The 25,028-nt window shown below is 37.2% G+C and overlaps 1 protein-coding gene across 9 annotated transcripts in view; it reads left to right on the top strand.

Annotated features, from left to right (window-relative positions):
- Positions 1-20,251, top strand: part of LOC5568949 — a 279,330-nt gene extending 259,079 nt beyond the window's left edge. For all 9 annotated transcript variants that reach the window (XM_021854088.1, XM_021854087.1, XM_021854086.1 and 6 more), the window contains exons 5-9: positions 6,483-6,627; positions 6,686-6,970; positions 14,084-14,197; positions 14,520-15,280; positions 18,697-20,251. In XM_021854088.1, coding sequence (XP_021709780.1) covers positions 6,483-6,627; positions 6,686-6,970; positions 14,084-14,197; positions 14,520-14,584 — 609 coding nt within the window. In that variant the 3' untranslated portion in view covers positions 14,585-15,280; positions 18,697-20,251. The remainder of the gene's footprint in view (positions 1-6,482; positions 6,628-6,685; positions 6,971-14,083; positions 14,198-14,519; positions 15,281-18,696) is intronic.
- Positions 20,252-25,028: the final 4,777 nt, after the last annotated feature.

Here is a 25,028-nt window from a genome sequence, read left to right as displayed (position 1 = left end):
AGCTGGCGCAATTGAATTGAAGTTAATATGGGATTTACAGCTCACACATATTCTGGGAAACAGCACATTATTTCCTGTTTGGGTCAGAAAAATTGTTGATCGCGTTCAATTGAACCCAGAATGTCAAAAACACCACTTGATACTATAGCGAACAATATTGTAAAGTTTAAAATTGATAAAGTTGGTGTTTTAACTATCTGAAGTAGATTTGCAATTATGCTTGGTGTTTCTTCAACATAGCTGGGTGGTAGCCACTAAGCGCATCATAGCCACCTATGACACTGGGCGAGTTGCGGTACAAGGTGCATGCATATATGTGATTGTACGAGAGTGCTGATCTAAGCCTAAATTTCAACTACTGAAAGGTTAATTAAAATGAGCTTAAAACCAGATACATCCTTCTGCAACTATGTTCATGCGCCAGCTGGGGGAGCAACCAAATGCGTTGAAATTTTGAGAGAGCTTTTTTCTTACCCTAAAGCCCATATCTGAGGGGTGCCCCGTTGAGTTTTTCAACTTTTTTGTTCAAGGGCCAGTCTATTGTGCCGCGCCCCATTGACCGTTGCGTAGAATCTCCGCATATCATTCCGGTTCATGCTTTCTTGAGCTTTAGCTACCACACTTTCTTCGTGCTTCCGTGATCCAAACTATTTTGCCATATTCAAAATAATTACTGGTTAGGTTCAAATTTAAGCCGTTACGTCTACTTTTTAAAAATTTCCAAACATATAAAAAACATGCATAGTGCAAGGATGTGTTATTCTACGTAAACATTACTTTTCATAATAGCTTTCCTTTCTTCTAATACACCATCCTGATTGGAACACGATTTCTCAATTTTTCGACTTTGTCCGGTACTGGGTGCTGTACGGTACTGAGCAAGGATGGAAAAAAATCAGCTCTAACGACAAACAACACGGTATCTGAATGGTCCAAGAGGGCCGTCGCTCTTGCAGCAACATGATTTCAACACCTCACCACGCGCGATGATCATAGATATATCGAGCATCCGATGAACTGTTTGTCGTAGGACAAAGGGTTTGTCGGATATTGTAACATGTTGCGATTAATGCGAATCAATTCAAAATTCACGGATAAACTCTCTCACATACAACGCACGATTGACTTTCAGATGATAAACGACAAGCTAGGAGACAAATCGTGGAGTGCAATCAGAAAAATCCTCCAAAATTATGACTTTGATTCGCGAACAATTGATCGTCAGCTCACAGGCCGAGCGATTCATTTTTCGCGGAGCGAAGTTTGTTGTGATGGCTTGACGACTAAGGGTTTGTCGTTGTTGCTATGATCGCATGATAAAGAACAACCACGATGCATCATTTGTTTTATCATGATCACTAGATTTCCATCCTTGGTACTGAGGGATCTCCCCCTATATATTAATCATCGGGACATTTTAAGATATTACTTCGGTAAAATTACGATTTTTCTATTTTATTGTATTTTATATTAAAACCCATAGAAAACACGTTTCTCGTTTCACGATTTACCGATAGAATATTATAAACCTTTAGATAATGAAAATATTGACCATATACTAACCTCTAGCGAGAAAAAAATCGATTTTTATAATCGTCTGGTCCAAACATAGCGTGAAATGAGCTGAATCTTCCTGGTTTTCACGAGACTTGCTGTTGTTTGTGGTCCGATTTTTGGTGCAGACCTAAACTTTGACCAAGACCTATTTATTTTATGAACACAGATATGCATGAATCTCATTTTTACCAACAAAGCTTTTTTTCAGCACTCATTTCACACGATTAGGACACAATCTGATTGGATTGTGTCCATCCAAAGTCTATCCGATTGAATTGTACAGCAAGAGAATGGGTCCAGCTCTTGTTTATTTTCAGGAATGCTGTCTTGTTGTGTCTGTCCCGTTCCACTCTCAAATCGCTTCGACTCCTGTTGGGTATGCGATAAATCTAATGCCACTTGAGCTGCACCCAGACTTGGGCATCATATGCATCACAAGTGGTGTCGACCTGACGAGAGCTTCCTGGTAGTCTACCTAGTCGCCGCAAGGAATTTCCAAGCATCTCAGAATGTTGTCGTCAACGTTTGTCTTCTTGGCAAAATATTCCTTCTCCGTTCAAGTTGAGTGTATTCAACCAATAGGGTAAATTGTTGCAAAATACACCAGCTTTAGTTGAAGTTTATTACCTTCCGGTACTGTACGATTGGCACCTATATACTGACAGGCAAACAACTCGTTCAAACAAACAATCGTAGAGTTCGGAAATGGCAATTTCCACTAGAGTTAGAAATCATGACGACGATTCGGTAGCAAGATGATGCATTCTCGTCAACCGGACAGCTTATTCTAGGCGGCCGTCTACGCATATGGACAAGATGGAATAATTATTGAAAATCCGTAGAATCCTCGAGATCATTAGAGTTTCACACATCCAATAAATGTTTGCTCGATGGCACGACCAGAATGATGATGATGCGATCCTCTAAAATTCTACAAACTGGAGAAGAGTTAATGGACACAAGTGTGTTCGTTTAAGCTTCGAGTCCACTAGAAGATGAATTTTCAATGACTCATTAGGACATCTTATGATGGGGAGTGGTTGAGCCGCCGGTATACTCCATGCTAAATACGCTCTAGGGTTTTTTTTTCACAATGATAAGACAAAGAGCTGGATGTTTTGAGACCGTGAGTGTTTTTTTTTTTTAATATTGATCTAGAACTAGTGAGTTCAAATCAATCAAAAGTGAAGAAACACAAGTAAATATTATTATATAGAGAATTGAACAATTTGGTGTTAAACATATATCATAGGGCTTTCCTAAGCCGAGTGGTTAGAGTCCGCTGTTACAATGCAAAACCATGCAGAAGGTGTCTGGGTTCGATTCCCGGACGATCCAGGATCTTTTCGTAATGGGAATTTTCTTGACAGCCCTGGGCATAGAGTATCCTTGTTCCTGCCACGCTATATACTAATGCATAAATGTAAATTTGGCAAAGAAAGCTCTCAGTGAATAACTGCTCATAAGAACACTAAGCTGAGAATAAGGCTCTGTCCGTCCCAGTGAGGACGTTAATGCCAAAAAGAAGAAAAATAAATCCTATCATATCATGAAAAAAGTGAACCTATAGTAGGTAGTAACTTATGGAGTCGAACCATTCGAAGGTTTTTTAAGGTGAAGATGAATCGATGCCAAAGTTCAAATTTTCAAGAGCACGGATCTGGAGAACCAAACATCCGTTTGAGCTGAAAACCTAATCGATTGATCACCACCAGCTAGTGACTAATCGATTAAGTTTTCAACTTAAACGGATGTTTGGTTCTCCAGATCCGTGCTCTTGAAAATTTGAAGTTTGGCTTCGATTTATCTTCACCTTAAGAACAAAAACAAATTAACAAAGTGAAATAAAAGCAGTATATGTAGTATAAGTAAGTATTAGAGTTTATACCGACACTAATAATGACGTACCATGTATAGCTTATTGAATAACCGCATAAACGTAACATTCGTACAGTTGTCATGATGCGTATTGACATCAGTGCTATTTTGGACAAATTTGAATGCTTATTGCACCCTTTCATGCGAAAAATAGCATCAGAAAATAGAGCCAACCGATAGTTATTTGGAATAGTCATCAATAAAACTATTTCCACGTTATTTCCATTCATTTAACTGTCCTGATTGACATACATATTTAACACATTTGGAATAAAAGCATGAAACGAGCTCACCAATTGATCCTCCTTTCTTAACTGAGCAGCCACATACAACTTTTAGCATCTCCGAACGCATACAGACTAATTCAAAAAGAATCGAGAAAAATTATACACGATTGTTGGAACTCTATATCTAGAATACAGTGGTCCCGCCATGGCTTAAAAATGAGAACACAAAATGAGTGAAAAAACTGTGTGGCTTATGATTCCGCTCGGATTGTGAGTAAATTCTGTAATGCGATAAGTAAGTTTGAGAAATAATATCTTTTTATATTGTAACGGTTTGTACATTCTGATATTTGAGCTAATTTTAGTTGATTTCAAAACTTTAACGACAGATAGTGTCGACATTATGACTTAAAGGGATCCGGCACTCCCAAATCAATTAGCCAACGCATTTCCCACACTCGCTTTAGGACTTTGTATCGAATTCGCAGACAAACTACCAACACATTTGCAAAATTTACTGCAAAGCACAGAAAATAGCCAGGGGGTGGCTTAACTTGGCAGTGCAGTTCATTCATCCTACACCATCGCCGTGAGATACCGGCGGGTAAGATTCCTCCGTATTCAGGCGTGGGTTTTCCTGTTTCTGTCGACCATTGCTCTGGTTGATTTGCTTCAATCATACCAATCTTGAATTGTATATTTCGAATGAAAGCGTAGGTTTTTGGACCGGAATAGATGTGCTGTTTAAACTCAAATGAAACTGATACTTCAATCAGATACAATTTGTTTTCTGCTTGATTACACTTTGAATCAAAAGATAGCTGTCATTTTTTTAAGCATTCCATGCCCGGATATCCAATAAATCTAGCAATATTGGCAATAATAGTATAAAACGAGCTCACCAATAGACTGAAAGTGAACATTTCACAGGTTTAAATAAGAATACCTCATGAGTTTGTTAACCTTCCAGTCGTCGCACGGTTTGCCACCGTCAGAACCACCGCGCTGCTGTTGTGACCGAAAAGCGAGGTTTTTTCAGCAGTGTTGTACAAAATACAACAGCGTGACGACTGAAGTGTTAATTTCTCTCAGAAAGAGGCTAATTCTTTTGTGGTCTGATTCACCACGACCCTAATAGAAGATTTACTCACTACCATGAGTAAATCCTCTTTAAAATTATCAGTGAGAGAACAAAAATATTAACCTTCCTCTGAGTGAAATTCACAAATCCGAGGTATATTTTTACTTCAGCGTGCATGTGTCATTGCAAAATGTGGGATGAAAATTCGTACACTTAACAAATAAAACAAAATCCTGGTGTTTCATACAAATTCGTACTTTATGGACCAGATGTAGTTTTTACAGAACTTAAGTTATAACATTAATCTAATGCTGCATTGTTTGAGTGAATTCTCTATCGTGAGTTCAAAAGTTATAGCAGTTTGAATAAAGTGAAAAATTTCTGATAAAAAATAACAGTTCATTCAAAATTATAAAATAGCTGCCAACCATCAAATATTGTAAGTAACGTCATCGAAAGAACTTTGTTAGATACTCAAAAATATTTGATAGAGTTCAAATTATGTGTGAAATGCAGTGAAAGTTTGATTCAAATAACTTCATAAGTAAGTGTGGTCCAAGAATTTTAGGAATTGTCCAATTAAGCAGTAGATATAGATGCATTGTTCAATTCTATATGTGTTATAACGTCATACAGAAAGAACATTAGCTAGTAATGCATAAGAAATTGCTGCTACAAAGAAATAATCATAATCTTAAGGCTGAGCTATTGACAGTTCAAAGTAAAATGTCCTTACGGTCAGTGTCAGATTATGCTAGAGAGATGAAAATGAGAAATCGAATTACGATGCATTCTTTTGCATTTCTCAATACTACTTCATGTAACACAAATAAATTAGATTTCAAAGAAATTTGAAACTATAAAGTATTACCGATAATTAGCTGCACTATAATCCACGCCGAAACCAACGGAGAAACTTAACTTCATATGACAAGCGGCAACTTTTCCACCAATAGAGCAAATGCGATTAATTTTTCATCATACCATGACATCAAGCATCCGACCGGGTTGAAAAAATATTAAAAGGTAACTCGGGATAATTGGGGAAAAGTTTCGATGGCACTCATTTTCCTCTTCGTTTTCACGTCATCGCAGCGCAAAGTTCAAGTCGCGATATTCTGAGAGGGGGGACACCCGAAGAATGTTGAAACACATGAACGTTTAAAATGGTATTAAAAATTTAACGTCACTCACAGACCGGAGCACTTTCCACGGTTGCATTGGATTCCAGAGCAGAGCAAAGGGGTGGTTGAAAAATTTCATCAGATAATCCTCACTGCTGTACTAGAATTGACTGCATTCGATGGAAGTGCTTCGTCTATAACTAAATGAGGATAAAAAACGGATTTAAATGCACTCTTTGAGGAGAGATGCCATACTATGAATAGGTTCGAGCAGTTCGTTCTTGTTTTAATTGTTAATCCAATGAGTAAAGTTAGAAATATTTAGACACAATACCGTAAGACGGGGCTACTTTTGATTCCGGTGACTTTCATTGACATTCAGGTTTTGGTTTTATTTGTAGCATATATATTACTCCGAACAACGAACCACATTATATTCAATAAATGCTCTATAACCCAACATAAAGATTTCTTAAAATCATCGACTTGAAAACTATACTAACCGCGACAGAACCTCGATAACCTGCTAAGGGGGTACTACGACCCGTTACAGTATACACTCATCCAAAACCAAAACCACTTAATTCTAACCTTGTTCCTATCTCCTCATTTCAGGCGGATTTAACCTGTAAGGACACAAAACAATCAGTGGGAGCGCTGTTCACCAAAACGAACTTTCTCACATTCAAGTACGTGACCGATAACTGGGGCACGGAAACAAATGGTTTCAAAATGGTTATAACCTCCGTCAAAGATTCGAGTAAGTATTCTTCAAACAAATCATGGAACGTTTCACTGAAGATTCGCTCCCCCAACAGAGATCAACTGCGCCGACTTCCGGTGTACGCAGCCGGAGTTCTGCATATCGCAGGAGCTGGTGTGCGACGGAGTGAACCACTGCGCGGACGGGTCGGACGAGGCCATCGGGTCACTGTGCGCCGCGCCGAACGAGTACATGACGACGATCTTCGGGCTGGACCTGATGGTGCTGATATTCGTTGGCGTCGGCTGCCTGGTGGTGTGCGCGGTCATCGTCTTCCTGGCGATCTGTGTGTACCTGCGGAACTCGCGAGCGCCCAACCAGCTCCACTCGTCGATACAATGTAATACGATTGGTAACAAAATGATGGTGGGGAATGAGGGGGGATCTATTGATATGTTCTATGATCAAGGTGGTTCAGCTTCGTACGGAAAATTGTAAATTTCCTTAAATAGAGTGTCCGTTTCGTGATATAGTCTACATATTGGAAGGTGTATTCAATTTAATAACACATCGCAACAAATAGAACGAATTATGTGTCTCTAGTGGACATGGGGTTGCTGAATCTAATGCCGTTTTCAAAAATTTTACCTCACGTCACAGTTTTATGCTACAGATTGCAAACACTGGTTTTAGTAATGTTTACATGAAATTTCAACTAAGATGTATCAAACTTTTTAGTCATCTAATTCACCAAGCATTTTCCTGTAGGACATAATTGTATTAGATTGCACGATAAAATTTTGTAAATCGAGCAGATTCATGTGATTCGTCTGTAGTCACTGTCGATCAAAGTAAGCATGACTATTTCAGATGTCACCCGTCGACTCCCATAGTAATCTAGTCACATAGAGTGACAACCAAGGTTTTTTTAATGATAGGTTTATCGATCTAAGCAGTCAATGGGTGCGCGGTGAGGTTAGCTGCGGGGAAAGTGGAAGTGACAGCTAGCTAGTTGGCTAGCTGGCGGGTTTGTGAACATTGTTTTCACTCTACCGTTTCTATGGTATTGTAAGGGAATGTTTACTTCAACAAACATAAATACAGTTAAGTGAAAATTTATGGGGGCAATGTGGCGTAGTTGGCAACACGTTCGCTTCATAAGCGGATGGTCATGGGTTTGATTCCCAGCTTCCTCATCAAAAAATTTCGTCAGTCCGCTCAAGAACAACACGAGCCCATCCGTTCAACACCACGGCCGTCTGAAAGCGGATTGACATCTTGACCCTCCTCTGAGCAAACGCTCAACTGTACCCGGATTAACACGGCAATCGACAAAAACGGCTATGAACAAATGGACCTCTCTTGGACTGAGAAAATCATCCCTGCGTGCTCTGCGATCTACCTGCGAAAAGTAGAGAGCGCAAAGAGACAGCGTACCATCAGATACACGCAAAAAAATTGCGCGGTAAAAACTACCATTTTAGGGGGTTACCTTAAGCGCTCGCACCGGCAATTTTCAGCAGACCAGAAATGCGCTTGATTTTACCATGTCTGTAGTTGGAATGCCCTGTATCTGATAATCAATGAATTATAAATCGATTTAGTGAAATTAAACCAAAAACTAATCAGGCTAGCACCTGATAAGCGAACCTTGACGAAAAATATATTTTTATGGGATTTTGTTCCTATGAAGTGATGGTTAATGAACAAAACAAACTTGCCAGCTGTCACTTGCCATTTCAAAATGGCGGAATGATGAAACTGACATATTGGACTACTTCCCTTTTAGATACCTTGGTGACAACTGTCGAAAAACTCGAATGACAGAGCCGTGTCGAGCAAATTTTTTGGTCGACAGTGACTCCAGTCGATTCATTTTGTTCGACTCGAGTTATAAAATAGGGCCCTAAATCCCCTACTTCAACATGCTTGCAGTCTCTATATAAAATTATTGTTTTCTCCTGTATGGCAAAATGCAATTCTTTTCTAAATTATCAAAAATAACTTCTGAACATCGAAAGTATTATGAACATTGTTGATAAGTATTGTTTAATATATGAATTTTGAATTCTGCGGCAAATTAAGGGGTCTATTTTGTAAATCGAACAGAATCATGTGACTCGTCTTTAGTCATTGTCGATAAAAGTAAGCATGTAGATGTCACCCGTTGACTCCCATAGTAATCTAGTCACATAGAGTGACAACTGTCGATAAACTCGAGTGACAAAGCCGTGACAGTGACTCCAGTCGAGTTATTTTGCTCGACTTGACTTATAAAATAAGGCCCTAAGTAAATAAATTGCCATACAAGACGGTAAACTTGCGTGCAAGTTGACTGAAATCGTCAAACTCTGCATGTCTCAAATATTTTTGAAAACAGCTATGGATTCAGCAATTCTAAATGAAGTAAATAGCGGTATTTTGGTGTTTGAGACAAATATGTATTCCGCAGTGTAGCACAGGGTGTTTGGTTCCGGAGATTTTTATGGTAGATAGGTCTTCTCGAGATATGAAAAAGTGTCCAAGCAACATATGGTCGAAAATCACTACTAAGTGAACAATTCACTATTTTAAATTTGCTTATCTTTGACGACTTATATCTAATTATTATAAGGCGTATAATTCAACCTCAGCGCACGAATCAAAAGCTTATCACCTCTTCTTTTTTAGCTTCTTTGGCATGAATATTATTAAAAGGCATAAATTATGAAAAATTTGCAAAAAGTGACGAAAAAAATCAATCTTTTTCGAACTATTTTCATGAAATTTAATATGATTATGAAATTCCCTTTAAAAAAGTTCTTCTACAAAATATGCATTATCTTGTAAGCTGCTAAAGTGTCTTTGATAGTATCATTGTATGTTTTGTAAATTCGTCACAATATCACTTTGAAAGTTGGGCTCCAAACAGCAATAAAACATAATCGTAGGTAACCTTATTATTTCACCCGATCGTTGGTAGATGCTTCAGCGTATGAATGAATTGAACGTGCGGAAGCGGAAGGATAATGAATTCGCTTTGTAACATGCGCCATGTCATCTTCGCTGCGGCGTTTAGTTTGCATACAGTCGCGTAAACAAGTTTAGTGCACACCCCGCACGACTGTCGTAGTAGCGAAAGAGTGTTTATAAAGACTGATCTCTTTAAATTCTTCGCACTCGTAGTTAACTCTCCAAGTACCTTCAAGGAGATTCCTTCAGGAACTCCTTCTAGGATTTTTTAGGGTCCTCTCGAAATTTATTCTGAGGTTGCTTTAGTAACTTCGACAAAGATTCCTTCATGAATTCTTGCACAACTTTCTGAATTCTTGCGCACGAGACTTCTTCAGGAATATTTCCAAGAATTCTTCTAGGCATACCTCCAAGAATTCCTCTAGGAATTTTTTCTAGGATTTCTTTAAGGGTACTCATGAGAATATCACCAGACATTAATTCAGGAATTCCTCCTGGTATTCTTACATAAATTTGTCTTTAGATTCTTTCATGAATATCGCCAGGGATTTTTCAAAAAATACTAACAAGAACATATCTGGAAATATTGCAAAATATATCTCGACGACTTCAAGAGATTCAAGAGAATCCTCAGGAATACCTTCAGAGATTCTTCCAGTCAAACATCCAGAGATTCCTTTAGGAGTGCCTCCAGAATTAATATCAAAAATACTTCGAGAAATTCCTTCAAGGATTTTTCTAGGAATAACCGCATGGTTTCCTCCAGGGATTAAACCAGGAACACCTCTAAAAATATTCTAGGAATACCTAGGAACTCTTAAGAAATGACTTGAGTTTTTTTAGGAATACATTGAAGTATTTCTCCAGAAATACTCAAGGTATTACAAGAGGAATACTTTCAAAAATTCCTCCAGGAAAACCTACTTGAATTTGTCAGAAATAGATCCTAAGACTCCTGCTGGAATTCCTTTTAAATTTCTTCTGACTAAACTTCAAGGATTCTTTAAAAACAAATTCTGCGTGGATTTGTAAAAGATTTTTTCAGAGATTTTTCAAGTAAGTTTTCTGTGGATTCTTTCAAGGATTACTACAATAATTTCTGCAGAGACTCCTGCAAAAATACTTCCAGGTTTTCCTCCAGGACTATGTCTGAGGTGTTCTTGATTTCTCTTCAGGATTTTCTCTCGGAATGTCTACAGTGGATTTTTAATGGAAAATCGCCAGAAATGCTTAAAATAATACCTTCGAAAAGGTCTTCATCAATACTTCCTAGGATCCTTCCTAGAATACCTCTAAGGATCTGTCCTGGAATAGGGTGCCGGTACCAATGGTTGTAATGTACCAGTAGATTGGACTATGGAATAAAACGTACATTTTTCGATAAAAACGACATGTGCTATTTTTGGTGGATAGATCGTCTCTAGTTTAACCGATTTGCCAAATTTCAGCTTTTTATTTTATCAAAAAGTTATATAAATAATTAAGTTTAGGAAAAAAAAAAATTTGCTCCCTTGCACCAGTAGTTGCCGTCGTGTTCCAGTAGTGGATCAACGGGTGGAAGAAGTTTTTAAAATGGATGTATAAAAATGAAGAAAAGCTCCAGATGATCTTTATGCTTCATTCGAAAGATATTAGTTGCTGTTCCGAGGGAAAAATGCTAAACCTTTGTAAAGATTTACCATTTTGTTTAAAATTCCTTGTGGCATTCCCGAACGTCTACTACTGGAGCACTAGCGCAACTACTGAAACACGTGTACCAATAGTGGCTCAAGCGATTTTATGTCAAAAAATAGTTGTATCACTCTTTTTATATTTTTCTCATATAGTAGAGGTTGAAATCTTTCTGTTGACGCCAAAAGATCTCTGTTAAGACTTTTCGTTCTTTTATTATGATTTTTTATAGCTTAGGTAGTCCACTAATGGCACCGGTACCCTACCTACAAGGATTTTTTTCCGGTACTACTTTCAAAGTTCCTTTCACGGATATTTAAAAAGATTCCTTCAGACAAAAAAAACAACTAGCTTTCCTTCTAGGATCCTTCCTGGAGTTCATTATTGATTTTTTTTCAGGAATTCTTCTCAAGATATTTCCAATAATTTCTCCAGATATTCCTCCGAGTAGTTTTCCAGGAATTCTTCTTGAGTTTCAATCAACAATTTCCGTAGAAACTCTTCGAAGACTTTCTCCGTGAGCTTCTCCAGAAGATCTTCCAGGAATTCTTCCAAGATTTTTTTATGAATTTCTTTAGGAATTTTTATGGTTATTTCTTTAATAACTCTTCCAAGAATTCTTCCAGAAGCCTTACAGATGATCCTTCAGGAATATCTTTAAAAAAATCTTCTAAATTCTATCGAAATGCCTCCAAAATGTCTCTACTAATATATCAAGGCATTCCTTCAACAATACGCCAAGGATTACTTCGGAAACTCTTCGGGTTTCTCTTTAAGTTTTGCAGCGATACGTCTAGGAATTTATCCAGGCATTCCTCAAGGAAGTATTTCGTGAGTTTCTCTACGAGTTCTTCCAGAGGTACCTGCACGGATTCCTCCAGTGCCTTCTGCAATGACTCCTTGAAGAGTTCTCCCAAAGTTTCGAGTAGGAGCTCCTCATGAGTTTTTTTTCAGAATTTCTTCCAGATTTTCGTAAATTCAGTTTTACAAGAATTTCTCCAGGAATTTCACCAGGGATTGCTCTAGATTTTTTGTAAGGATTTCTCTAAAAATGGCTCCTTGGATTTCTGCAGGATTTCCTCCAGATTCCTTTATGAATTTCTTTAAAAACTCTAGAAAAGAAATCCTTTAAGATTTGTTTAATCCTACGAAAAAAGCTAATAAAATATTTTCAGGAATTGATGAGAGAATATCTAGAAAAATCCATGATAGGGTTTTTCGAAGAACCCATAAAGTATTTAGGGTAAATCTTTAAAGAAATGTGTGAAGCTATTCGAAAATATTGAAGAATTCTTTTAGCAATCCAAACAATTTATAAAACTCGTTCCTGGTAGAATTTCACAAAGATTCTTGGGAGAAAATTTGAAAAGAATGCCAGATACACCTGAGGAAATTTATTGAAGAATTATTTTTAAAATTGCGGAACAAAATAAAAAAAAAATCGGAAGGAATTTCTGAAATTAAAAACTTAAGATACATTTCTATAAAAAAAATCCTTGTAAGAACCATTGTTATAATTGACAAATTTCTCTAATGTTGAAGAAATCTCTTTTGATGTTTTTAACTAGGTAGGTCTGCTAGCAAGCCCTTTGGTAGAATTATGGAGATTTTCATGATTCGTTGCGGATTCTTTAAGAATTTTTTGAATGATTTGCAGTAATATCGTTGGCCTTGTTGATTTTGTTTGATGAGTTTCTTTGTTTTAGTTGAACCCACAAGTTTATCACAAAGCTTGAACCATTGGAGCAATGACGTTCACAAATAGGGGAAGTGGTGGAACAATGAACAACGAGAAAAAACCTTCCACCGAGAAAAAACAAATTTAAATTACTTTTCATCACGCATGGACGATATAGTTCATAAATTGGAGTGTTCTGGTTGATACGAAGGTCGATTGAAATGAAAATATCAACGAAAACACAGATTTTAGAAACCTACGTTTGAAAATTAGAACTAACGTAACTTTTAGCTTGGAGGTCTTGAGATGTTTCAGTGTGGTAAATATCGTTATGATATGATGTCAAATGTGCTACCTTTAGATTTATGTTTGAATGAGTAACAATCATTTATGGATATATTTTCGAAAATGCAATGAATATTTTCATTTTTACGATTTTTGTTCATTTTATCACCAACAGCTGTTCATTCTACAAACAGAGTGCAGTTAAAATGAGCATTTGCATAGTTTTTGTTAGCGATAATAGATGTGACAATTTAGCTATTTTATTCTGAATTCATGTCGCTGCTACAGATAACATCCCTATTTTTGAGGTTGTGCGATAGAACTATACAAATTCCTCGTGTTCTTATCAGAATCAAGGTTTCATTTTTCCCCTACCAGCCATTTCACTGTTATGATTTTCACTCAGCATTTGAAGGACTAAAACAATCATAGGACTAGCTCAAAGTTCAAAAGAAAATGCGATCAAATATCCCCAAGCAATAAATAAGAGTTAAAACTTTTGCCTCATGTGATTGATGTACGAAACTGAACCCGAAACTGATCTCTATCTCCCACGTACAGTGTATAACATACTTCAAGAACTCCTTACTTAACGAAAGACAACCCACGTCGCTTTTTTCTTCTCTCTCCCTCAATATATTACCAATAAGCGATCAATCATGTAACAATTTGATTTACTTAAACTTTTCTTTGTTTCTTTTTCTGATTCCGTTTTTTGTTTCGGTTCCATCCATCCATCCATCATGCGTTATATGGTTCAATGCAAACAAAATAAACATACTGCCAAAAACTTCCTGTCAAACACCGAACACGACCACCAACAAAACACACACGTGCTTTGTATGAACTGCTATCACCAACATCATGGATCGAAAACGAAAAACCATCCATTTTCACAATCAAAATTTTACCGACCGACAATCACAGTGAATCAGATGATAGAATCGAACGGTTCATCGAAGCATCTGCACGGAACACTGCCGCGGGAAACAACAACGCTACCTGCTTCGGGAAACTTGCATCACCCTGCGGGACCATTAGGTGAGTACTGGCTTCCAATAGGGTTCTAAAGCTCAATCTCAATGTTTGTACCTTCCAAAATGTCAGATAGGATCAACCTCAGTGTCAAAAAGCAAAACCCCAGTAGTGTCAAGGTAGAAAATGTTTGGCATTTTTTTTTAATTGAAACCTAATAACGAATTAACCGTTGTTTGAGCAGAAGAAAATCCAACATAGTTTCAAGATCCTATAATTTTATTAAATAAAATAAAAGATTTTATCAAAACATTTCCATCCCGAAAGTAATCTAGTAATTGGCTTATCTTTCCACTGACCAATGGTTTTTCTTCCACTTTCCTCACAGGGTACCTCCGCATTCCACACAAATTGATGGCCAAAGTCCGTCCCATTTGGTGCCTGGCAAATTAAGACAATTAGGTCCGGATTTATCGCAGCAAACCTCACAGAAAGATGAGTGGTTTGTCTAGAGCTAGACAGGAAACACATAGAGCAACAAAAATGAAAAACAATTTAACCAAAATTAAAATCACCGAGAATCAATGGAACTATCTACTAGAGCACGAACTGATGGCAACAGCAACAGCAACAGCAGCAACAGTAACAGAGGAAAGGAAACAACTCAACGGTTAAAAGAAACAACATGCAGCGGAACAACAGAAACATCAGGGAATGAAGAACGAACATCAAACAACAAGCCAACTGAGATAGCAGCAGCGACAGCAAGATCAAAAACGCGAAGGAGCACAAAGCAGCATATCAAGAACACCGAGATCACATCACGCAATCAACGCTTGTGGAATCTATCTTCTCAACTTGTAACATCACTCAAAAACAGAGCATCCGATCAAGAACGAGACCGCAACCACCTAATGTTAAGCAGCTGAGAGCACAGCAATCGAAGGAGATAAACCAACAGAACAAGGTGAAGGAAACAGCAGAAGAACAGCAAAAAAAAAAGAGAAATGGTAAAATTTCATCAGCAATCAGATAGCAAAACGAGAGCAAGCGAAAATGTGTAGATCAAAAATGGAAACAAAATCATTCATTCCGACAAGCATACGAACAAATCACAAAATCGAACAACAATTTTTGGCACTATATGAAGTAAGTATTAATATTTTTTTATCTATTTTGATATAATCTGTCCTTTTGTTGTGGATACCACACTCAGATCTCTACCAATAGCTTATTTTAGTAGCATATAATAAGATAATGGCAACTCGTTGAGCTTGACCTTTGAGCTTTGATTGGCCGCCCGTCGATGCCACTCCAGTATCGCCAGATCAGCTGCACTTACACAAGGAATCAACCAGATGACTGCTTGGGACTAACAGACACCCTCAGTGTATAAGTGTTGGTGATCTTCTATTTTTAGGCAACAATTGCGCCTGCCACGTTAGAATATAGACCAATGCATTGGAATGGGGGAAGGGAGAGGAATTGATGGTGCATTATAATCTGGCCCACAGTAGACCGGATATACCCCTGCATCTACACTAGTTAATGAGAGAATGTGTAGGGGTGGTAATTTTTCATGGCAGAGAGGCTTACTGTTTTTTTAACAGATTGTTTATGTTCAGGCGTGAGCAACACACTTAAATTATTTCACCGACCTCAGTAAAATTTTTCGCCGAGAACCCAACAGCTGAGCATTCGGTAATTTTCAACGCCGAATCTCGGTACTTATTTTACCGAGATTTCGGCAATCCGAATTTTTTGCCGAGATCTCGGCGAACGTTACCGAGATTCGGTAAACGTTTACCGAGATCTCGGTAAAAGTTTTACCGAGAATCGTCATATTATTACCGAGATATCAGCTGTTGGGTTCTCGGCGAAACCGTTTAAGTGTGAAAGGCGTGCAATAATTATGAAAGAATAGGGTTTTTGTCCGTCTCTGGTTCTTGCAAATGCTATCAGCTTTATAGATGAGAAGTGGAAGACAGAAGCAAGTGAGAGATACAACTACAAAGCACGAGGTAATAGACGATGCCTGGGATTGAACCCATGCCTTCTGCTTATAAAGCAGAAGCGGTAGCTATTAGACCACTAAACCCGTCCATTGGGAAAATGAAGACAACTCGTTGTGCACAAAGTCAAATTCGTCTTGGAATCAAGTGAACTCGTGGACGTTTTTGTTCCCGTCAATTATGCCGTTTCATAACTGAATTGGCACACTCATCTCTCTGGGATTCCTCTTGAAACTTGATTCTACAGAAAAACTTTCAAAGATTCTGCCAGGAATCCCTCTCGAATTCTTCCGAAAAACTCTTCTGGGATTCTTCCAAAAATCTCCTAAAGATTCTCCCAGAAGTTCCACTGGGATTCTTTCGGAAACCTTTATAAAATTATTTTGGTTATTCCTCTGATTGCTCTGTGATTCTTCGACGTTTAGGAAATCCCTCGTGGATTATTATGAAAATTTTTCCTGGAATTATACCGAAAATATTTGTATGATTCTTTTGAAACACTTATGGAATTCTTTAAAATGAATCTAGAATTCTGCTGCATATCTTTTGCAGATTCTTCCAGAAATATTACCAGAATTTTTACTTTCCGGATTTTTCCAGAAATCTTCGGGTATTCTTTTGTGAATATTCCTGGAACTCTTTCGGATATCCCTCTTAGATTCTTCCAGAAATATCTTTTGATTTATTCAGATTCTTCTGAGATTCTCCTGGAAATCCTTTTGAAACTAAAATGAAAAATCTACTCTTTCAGAAGTCAATGTCAAATTCTTCAGTTCAAATACTTGGTATTCGCTAAGAAAAACTGAAAAAAAAACTGTTTCTGCCTCAATTTTTCATTACACTGAAAAGGGATTCTTTCTTTTCTATGGAACAAATAAGATTATTATTATTTATATTTAATTTTATTTATTCAATTATTCAGTATATAACTTACATTTTCAACCGGGAAGATTGTCTTTGGTTGCTAACACCAGAAGATTTTCGTTTCTTTGTGTTGTTAAGAACAAAGCAAAGCTGTATTTTCTTGGTTTTCATGTGCATCTGAGAATTCACTAGCAAAAAAGCTTCGTTCGTCTTTTGGTATAAATGAATGATATTTTTTTGTTCCAGGAATTGGAACAAGGTTAGAAAATCTTTCCTGGAGAAATTTTTCAGCCTCAGAATAGTCATTTTCAGTTGCATAGATAAATTCCCAATCTTTTTTTAAATTGATGTTTCACCTTTTGCGATACAGCCCAGTCGAAAAATTGTTTGGCGTTATTAATTTCTGCTGACTTTCTAATAGTAGCATCTCTAGCCATTCGCCTAATGTCAAATTTCAAAAATGTATGCAACCATGAAAATGATTTTAAAATTAAAGCAGAACTGCCCATAACTGCATAACAGTCACATTCGACATTTTTGACAAATTGGAGATAATACCATGGAGAGTCATAAAATGATAAATGCTTTCGATCAACTTACCAAAACCTGTGAGATTGTTCAAAAAAATTCGAAAAAAATACCAAGTTGTTTTGTCACATTGGTAATTATAACCGCATAACAGTCACATTGAGATTATAAATAAGCCTCGTAATGTAATAGCAATGAAATTTCTATCAGAATTATTTTCTGACTATTCGCCTAGTATGCGATATCAGTTGTATAAAATATCAGCCGCAAAAAAGCACTTTTGAGTTCCTGGTGATTTTTTGAAATTTTAGTTTCCTCCCATACTGCCATGGAATGCACACTTGGTATTCAATTTACTCAATGCCTACTTTTATCGAATGTTACAAATATGCAGTTATGGGCAGAGAATGGCACTTTTTCCCAACCTCACATGTAAAAGGTCCTTGTGATGGTATCGGTGGCAAGGTAGTCTATTGGTCCCAGATTGCATTTCAGAGTTGTCAGAGAAAATTATAGCTTTGACTAGATTTTTTTAGGCTGTCCTTGAATGATTCAATGTCTCTTGTAAAGTGGTAACATTTCAAAATAAATTATACTTATGATATGCAAATGTGACTCTTTGGCTATGAAGAATTGAAGACAGAGAGAAAATATATGTGAATTCGGCTCTGAATGAGCTGTTTCAAAAAAGTGTGTCCAGCACAATTGTGCCGCTTTGTCCCAAAAGGGATAAGAAATCACTGAGGATATTTTAACGAACTGAAAGAAATAAAATTATATAAGATTAAATGAATAATCAATAATTCGGAAAAAAAATCGGCTGCAATAATTGAACGACAGCACATGCATTAAGAAATTTCTTGAAGAATGTGCCAAGGTACATACCAACAAAATACTTTAAGGGTTGTCTACAATCTTCTCAGTGTTTTGTTTACTGGAATTTCTTTAGCAATTCATAAAGCATTTTTTTTTTTATTTTTAAGACTTTTCGGAAGAGTTACTTCTGGAAGAATTCTTCAAAAGAACTTTTGGAAAAATACCTTTCCATAATTTACGTATAACATTGGGGGGGTGTTGGTTTATTCAGACATTTTAATCCGTTGAAATTGAATACATTCATCATGATCTAACCATTTCTTATACATTTTTTTTCATCCGCAGGACTGTCTGGTTGGTCATCAAAAACCGCGCAGGGTGTAAAATAAAAAAAGGGAGAAACAGTGTACCCAACATCTAGCAATTACTTCTTGTAAATAGTGAACATAGCGAGGCAACTATCGGCGACGGAGCAAATGGCACAGCAATGTCCCCGTTTGCCCCGTTTGGTAGGTAAATATTATATATATACATACAGATATTAGAAAAAAAAAAAGAGAATTTAGTTTATTAAACAAATAGAGTTCGGTTGGAAATCGGTTGGTAATGACGATGATGATGTTTGCGAATTTGAGGTTGGATGCATCGGGCGAGAAAGGCCAACACTGGCGCAGGTGCCACATTTCAGAGTTGTGGCGCAATGTTAGTCTAATCTTTGTTTTAAGAGAAGCAAATAACATTGGATAAGAAAACGGTACAGAAAAAACGCGAAAAAAATACCTAAAAACTATACAAATGCTCGAGCGTTCGGGCGCTAGTTGAAAGTATTGTAATTAGAGAAAAAGGAACTTTAAAAACGTACCAATTAACGTGTGTATGTGCGCTGTTAAGGAAAAAGTGTACCGGAAATCGAGAACGGACGAAGCTAGGTTTAAGCGTTCACTCGAGCTCGAGTGGAAGACAGGATGTCAGTGCAAGTTTTTATTTCCGAACGAAAGGAAAATATCAGCAGTAGAACCATAAAAACTAACAATTCTTTTCGCCGACAGACGAGTCATCCCAATTTGGCATCCGGTGGAAATTAAACAAGTCAATCCAAATTCTCTATCGAACATAAAAAAAACACTTGACGTTTCGGATGTGTAGATGGGGGATTAAATTTCCGGATTTAATCTAGGTGAGGAAGATGTTGCAACTACTTATACCGCCATGGTAGCTGCACTGATCTAATTCGACTCCTACAATCGTTGCGATAAAGAAAAGCAAAACTAATTAAATCCAAATAAATTTTCCATTTCCATTACCGATCTGCCCATCCAGCCTTGGTGAACTGATGTAGCAGTTTTCTTTTCGTTTTTTTTTTTTTTGCGGGAAATACAGCCGATGTTGGACTTACTACCATAGACAAATGGATATGGAATACCGTGATGGAATATATGGTGTTGTTACAATAAAACCTATTGTATTTTTATGTTGGTTTTATGAGGGTTTGCAAAGTATCGAAGTCATTTGAATTAATTCTACAAAGTTAAAGGTGCTCGATTCACTTAAAGTGCAATCTTTGAGTAGTACACGTCCCATTGTCTGTGGCACTACCAAGGGGCATAGTGCAGCGTTTCTTTTGGCACACAGAGAAAAGAACCAACCGAAAGCAAATGAGACCAGTAGCTAGCTAGCTTGGTCGTCTGTCGGTACGGGTTACACTGCATCTTGGTGGTGGCTCTGTGGGTGCAAATTGCAGTGAATAATCGTCGACGACGGATGGTTCGAAAGCTGCTGAGACCATCCGAGCGAGTGGAAGCTGATTTGAATAGAAAAATAGTTTTTTTTTTGCCTCAATTCAATGTAGGGCCAACTGAAGATGAGAACAGTGCATAAATACCAACGGAGCAAGAGGACGGGCAAACGCAAGCTAATGTTTTTCTATTTTGCTAACGGCGATAATTTGCATAAAAATGCATCGTTGGCAACCTAGTTGTAAAATCAGAACAGGTTCGTTGCTGGCTGGCTACTGCCGCCTAGAGTGCATCCAGGTAAAATTTCGGTTTCAGTCGAAGGATGCTTCTTACTTCATTAAACTTCGTAATCACGTCGAAGCTGCTGACACGGTGAGTGGCATAGAATTTGACGGTGAAATGGGTTAAAATCAATCTCATTGAACAATCGGAAAGAGCATCGATTATCCATTTTGGGAATTTTCAGCGAACATTTCCGAAAAGTAAAAACGCATTCATGCCGTTTCCAGAGTCATGGAGACGCTTGGTGATTGGTGATTCGAACATAAGTTAGTTTTTTAGATCCCGCTGTGCCTTTTATTTCATTTACTGTATTTATTGCAGAGTATGGGCGCAGCCAGGATGATATGTACGAATTTCACACAAAAGATCATTATTACACCCTCTTTACCCTTTTTGCATGAAACTTTAAACTATGAATAGTCATCCAAATCCTTTTTCTTTCACAGTTAGAAAAGTGGAGTCCAAAACGTGTCTTGGCTCAATTTATTGCTAAAATATTCCTCCAAAAAATCAGACAGAAATTCCCCTAGGCATATGTCTACGGATACATGTAGAAAATTTTCCAGGATTTGTTTTTGATTTTTCCATCGGGTAATTTGCATTCTTCAAGAAGTTTTTTCAGAAACTCCTCAGGAACTTCTTTTAAATTGATTGCTTTAAAAAGGCACAAGCAAAATGTTCATGAGTTTTACATTTATCGCAGGTATTCCTCCGTAAACTACTCGATTTTTTTTTCTTATTCTTAATTCCGCTTAATATTTATGTAATAGTTTCAATTTCTCAGCAGATGACATTTAATAATTTCTCTCGAATTCATTCAGGAATTAGGGTAGATGTACCAATAGTGAAGGTACTAAGCACGATTGAATTTCATTAAACCGCCTAAATTCAAGAAGCGCAATTAATGTAAGGTACCGCGGGGCAAGTGGGTAAATGGGGTAAGTGAAAACAATTGATATATTTTACTGAATATGTGAATTAACGTTTTAAACTCATGCGTAAACCTTTGAGGCCATTGAGAACAATACGATAGGTGAGAGATTTCTGAGATTTTTCAGCCATTATTGCATAATAGAGCGAAAAATTGTTAACCTGTCAACTGTTACTCCGTAACAAGTTGGCGGCGTACAAGCTTATTTTAATATTTTCAGTGGAAAAAAGTTGCGAAAAATAATTTCCTGTACCACTTCTTAGTTGTCCTCTGTGACAGTTTCAAACTGCAATAAAAAAAGTTTTAGAATTAATTTGACGTAGACCTAAAAATAACTAAATTTAAACACCGTCAATTTTCTTATCAGGTGGGGCAAGTGAAAAGTTTATCATTAGAGATTGAAATTGTGTTTTCTCTTTAAGTAGCCATAAGTAAACATGGTTCGCAATTATCATAGAAAAACATAACGTGCTGATAATTCAAGAAACACTATACTCAAGCTTTAAAAGCTATTAGAAATCATGGAACTTCTCTAAAAGATGTTGCCAAACATTACAATATTAATATGTCTACTTCGGGCAGCCAATTGAAAGGAAGACGTTGACTGAAATGTTGCACTATTAGAGAACACACGGAAATCTCGTGAAATGTCTATGTAAAGCTAGTTCAAAACATAAAAATGGGGTATAGGTCTATCCACATGAAAAAGATTCTAAATACGTTATTGACGGATTCCGTTTGATTTCTCCCCAAGAGTTATCCGACGTTATATCCGACTTTCTCAAAAACAAATAACGAGCAGTGGAAATTCTACAGAGCAGAAATGCAATTGCTGTCCTGTAATGTAAGAACTAACATTGGAAATGTTGCAGTTATTATATTGTCGAATCATTTCAACAAACCTAACATAACTGAAGAGAAGAAAATTAAAGTGAAAAAAATAACATTTTCTTTGTTAACCTGTTACTTATGTTATTGTTCATTGGGAAGTCTTAACAAATGTTAAAGCTAATAGAAATCATGAATATAACTGTTTGTTTTTGAATTTATTGTTCAAAACGGTAAACTTTTCACTTGCCCCACTTTTGGGACAAGTAAAAAGTAAGGAGACATTTTTCAAAAACATTTTCTGTATTTTTTTCTTCAATTTTTCATAAAAATCAATTTCAGCATGCTGCTTATATTTGGTGGGAGTCAAGCTAAAAAAAATTTACACGACCTCATTTGTTTCAATTTAAAGTCTCTAGAATTTGAAGAATCTCACCTATGCGAATTCCATTACCCACTTGCCCCACGGTACCTTACATGTTAATATTTTAATGAGAAAAATGATTTCATCGCAGTAATCCACAGCATGTCAGTGCAAAATACAGTTAACTCTCCCTTACTCGATATTCCGTATCTCGATATCGAGTTAGAGTTTATTTTCATGGCTACCTCGATAGTTTCTTGGATCGCAGTTGCACTGGTTTTGTGTTCTGTAACTCGATACCTTCCTAAGAGGCCGTCTATCTTTATTATCGAGTTATAGAGATTGAAAATTTAACAAATTTACTCGTCGCCGTCATAACCATTTCACTACGAAAGCGATTACGAAAGCACCGGGATTGACACACTGGCTTGGCATTCATCTGCCCAACCATCCATCCATCATTATTGTTACTGTTGGCGCTTATCTCTTTCCGCGAATCGGCGAAACTCGAAAAAACGTGGAGAAAACTTCCAAGCCAAAAGAACAATATCCCTTTTCTTCGGCCGATAGATGCAACTATTGCACCCAAAGCTCCCCTGCTTGCTTCAAGTTTCATGCAATGGAATTGCCTCACCATTCTACTGACTGCAGAAAAAAAACAAACTTTTCCTCCAGGAAATTCTTGCGCGCGCGAATCTGATCCACGAGATAAAACAGAAAATAAGATTCAATTGGAAGAAGGCTTTTCATTAAAATTAATTAGACAGCGTCGGGAGTGAGAGGGATTATACGTTGTTTGCAACAGAGTTGCAGTTTTTCTGCCTACGTGTAATGTGTTGCGTTGATATCTTACATTTTGGGAAGATTTCAGTAAAACTGCTTCAACATTTAATCATTTTTAATTAGTATTGTCAATATATTACTTGTTACGGTTTCAATGATTCAACGAAATCCGATTTTTTCAGGATTTAATGGTAAATGAGAAGCTTTAACTATAAATGTGTATAAACAGTGAGCTGACGTAATATTTGAAACATTTTTTAATGAAATCCATCTCTCATTTCACGCTACCTAGAGATGGCGCTAGTGTGAAACGTCAAACTCGAAGAAGTCGATGCGCGCGCCTCTAGTTGTGAGATTTTGAAACGCAGATAATCGAAAGCATGGTTGATGAAAATTTTCGTCAGAGATAAGTCTATGTGACTGTGCTGAAATAATATACGAGCCATTTGACCATCAGGACCGAAGGAAAAGCGGTCATTTTCTTGCTGCAAATTGTGACAGTTTCATGAAATGCAGCATTTTCTGTTTTTTGTTGAAACTGTCTAGTAACAGCTCCGGCGGCAGATCGTTTCGAGGACGAGGCGCGTTGATTAATTAATTCAATTATCTCGTTGTGTTTGTCAATCACCGTCGTCATCGCCGCCAGTTGAGAATCTTTCCCGAAGGTTGATGGGTTTTTATTGTTTTTCTTGCTGGTTGCTCGGTTGGTTCGGGGTGCATTCAAATGGGAAAAGTGGCAATTTCCAGCTTCAGTGATTTCAATGAAAGTTAATTGCTTTGTCAGCGAAAGTAGTAAGCCATGGCGGCAGCAGTAGGCCATGCATTCAACACTCTAACCTAGATAACTCCAAGTAATAGAAAACCCAATTAAAAACTTTTTGGCTACATCGACGTTATAGGAAGGATATTCGTTACTGAATTGTACACACTTTGTGAAAAAAAGAAAACACAAAACCACTAAGCGATAGTCCAACATTTAAACGTGTAAACTTGGTGTGATGTGAAAACAAGTAAATTCTAGAGTTGTAAACCAATAAAACAAATACAAAAACCAATCAATAGAGCAGCGATCACTAAAAAGTACAATCGAAATTAACTCACACAGACGCAGACATGCGATACAGAGCAATGCGAATACCATCATCACAACCATTGAACAAAAAATTACCACAACATTACTAGCGAAGCTATAATGTAAACGAAATGAAAATCTCTTCTCGGTGTCAGTCGACGAGTTGTCACTCTAGTAGTCGTAAAGTATCTCAGAAATATAGGACAAATAACATTTTATGAGACCAGTTTACTTTTACCCAGAACAGAACCCAATTTCTCGGTTTAAGCTTTCCACACACACAATTTTTCACCGATTTTGATTGGGAAAAGGCTGAGCGTTTTGGATTTTTAGAATTTTTACAAAATGGATGACATCCTCTACTGACAGACACACACACAAACACAATTTAAGGAAACAAAGTAGCGAAAGTTTTAAATACAAAATTTGTCTGCTTAATGCTTACGTAAATAGCGAATGGAAAACGATACAATAATCACATGAACAACACATCATCCACATTTAGTGCATTAGACTAGATGAAACTACTACCATCATTCATTCTCGCCTATCATATGCGATAGAAACTCAAATTAGCATCCTAAATCAAGCATCGCATCCGCTTACATAGAGTCAAATTGCACGCGAATAGCATCGCACTAACACATACGCACTAGCAAATCAAATTGTACTGAAATCGGT

Source organism: Aedes aegypti, chromosome 3 (assembly GCF_002204515.2).
Source record: "Aedes aegypti strain LVP_AGWG chromosome 3, AaegL5.0 Primary Assembly, whole genome shotgun sequence".
Taxonomy (NCBI): Eukaryota; Metazoa; Arthropoda; class Insecta; order Diptera; family Culicidae; genus Aedes; species Aedes aegypti.
This window is presented reverse-complemented; position numbering and strand designations above follow the sequence as displayed.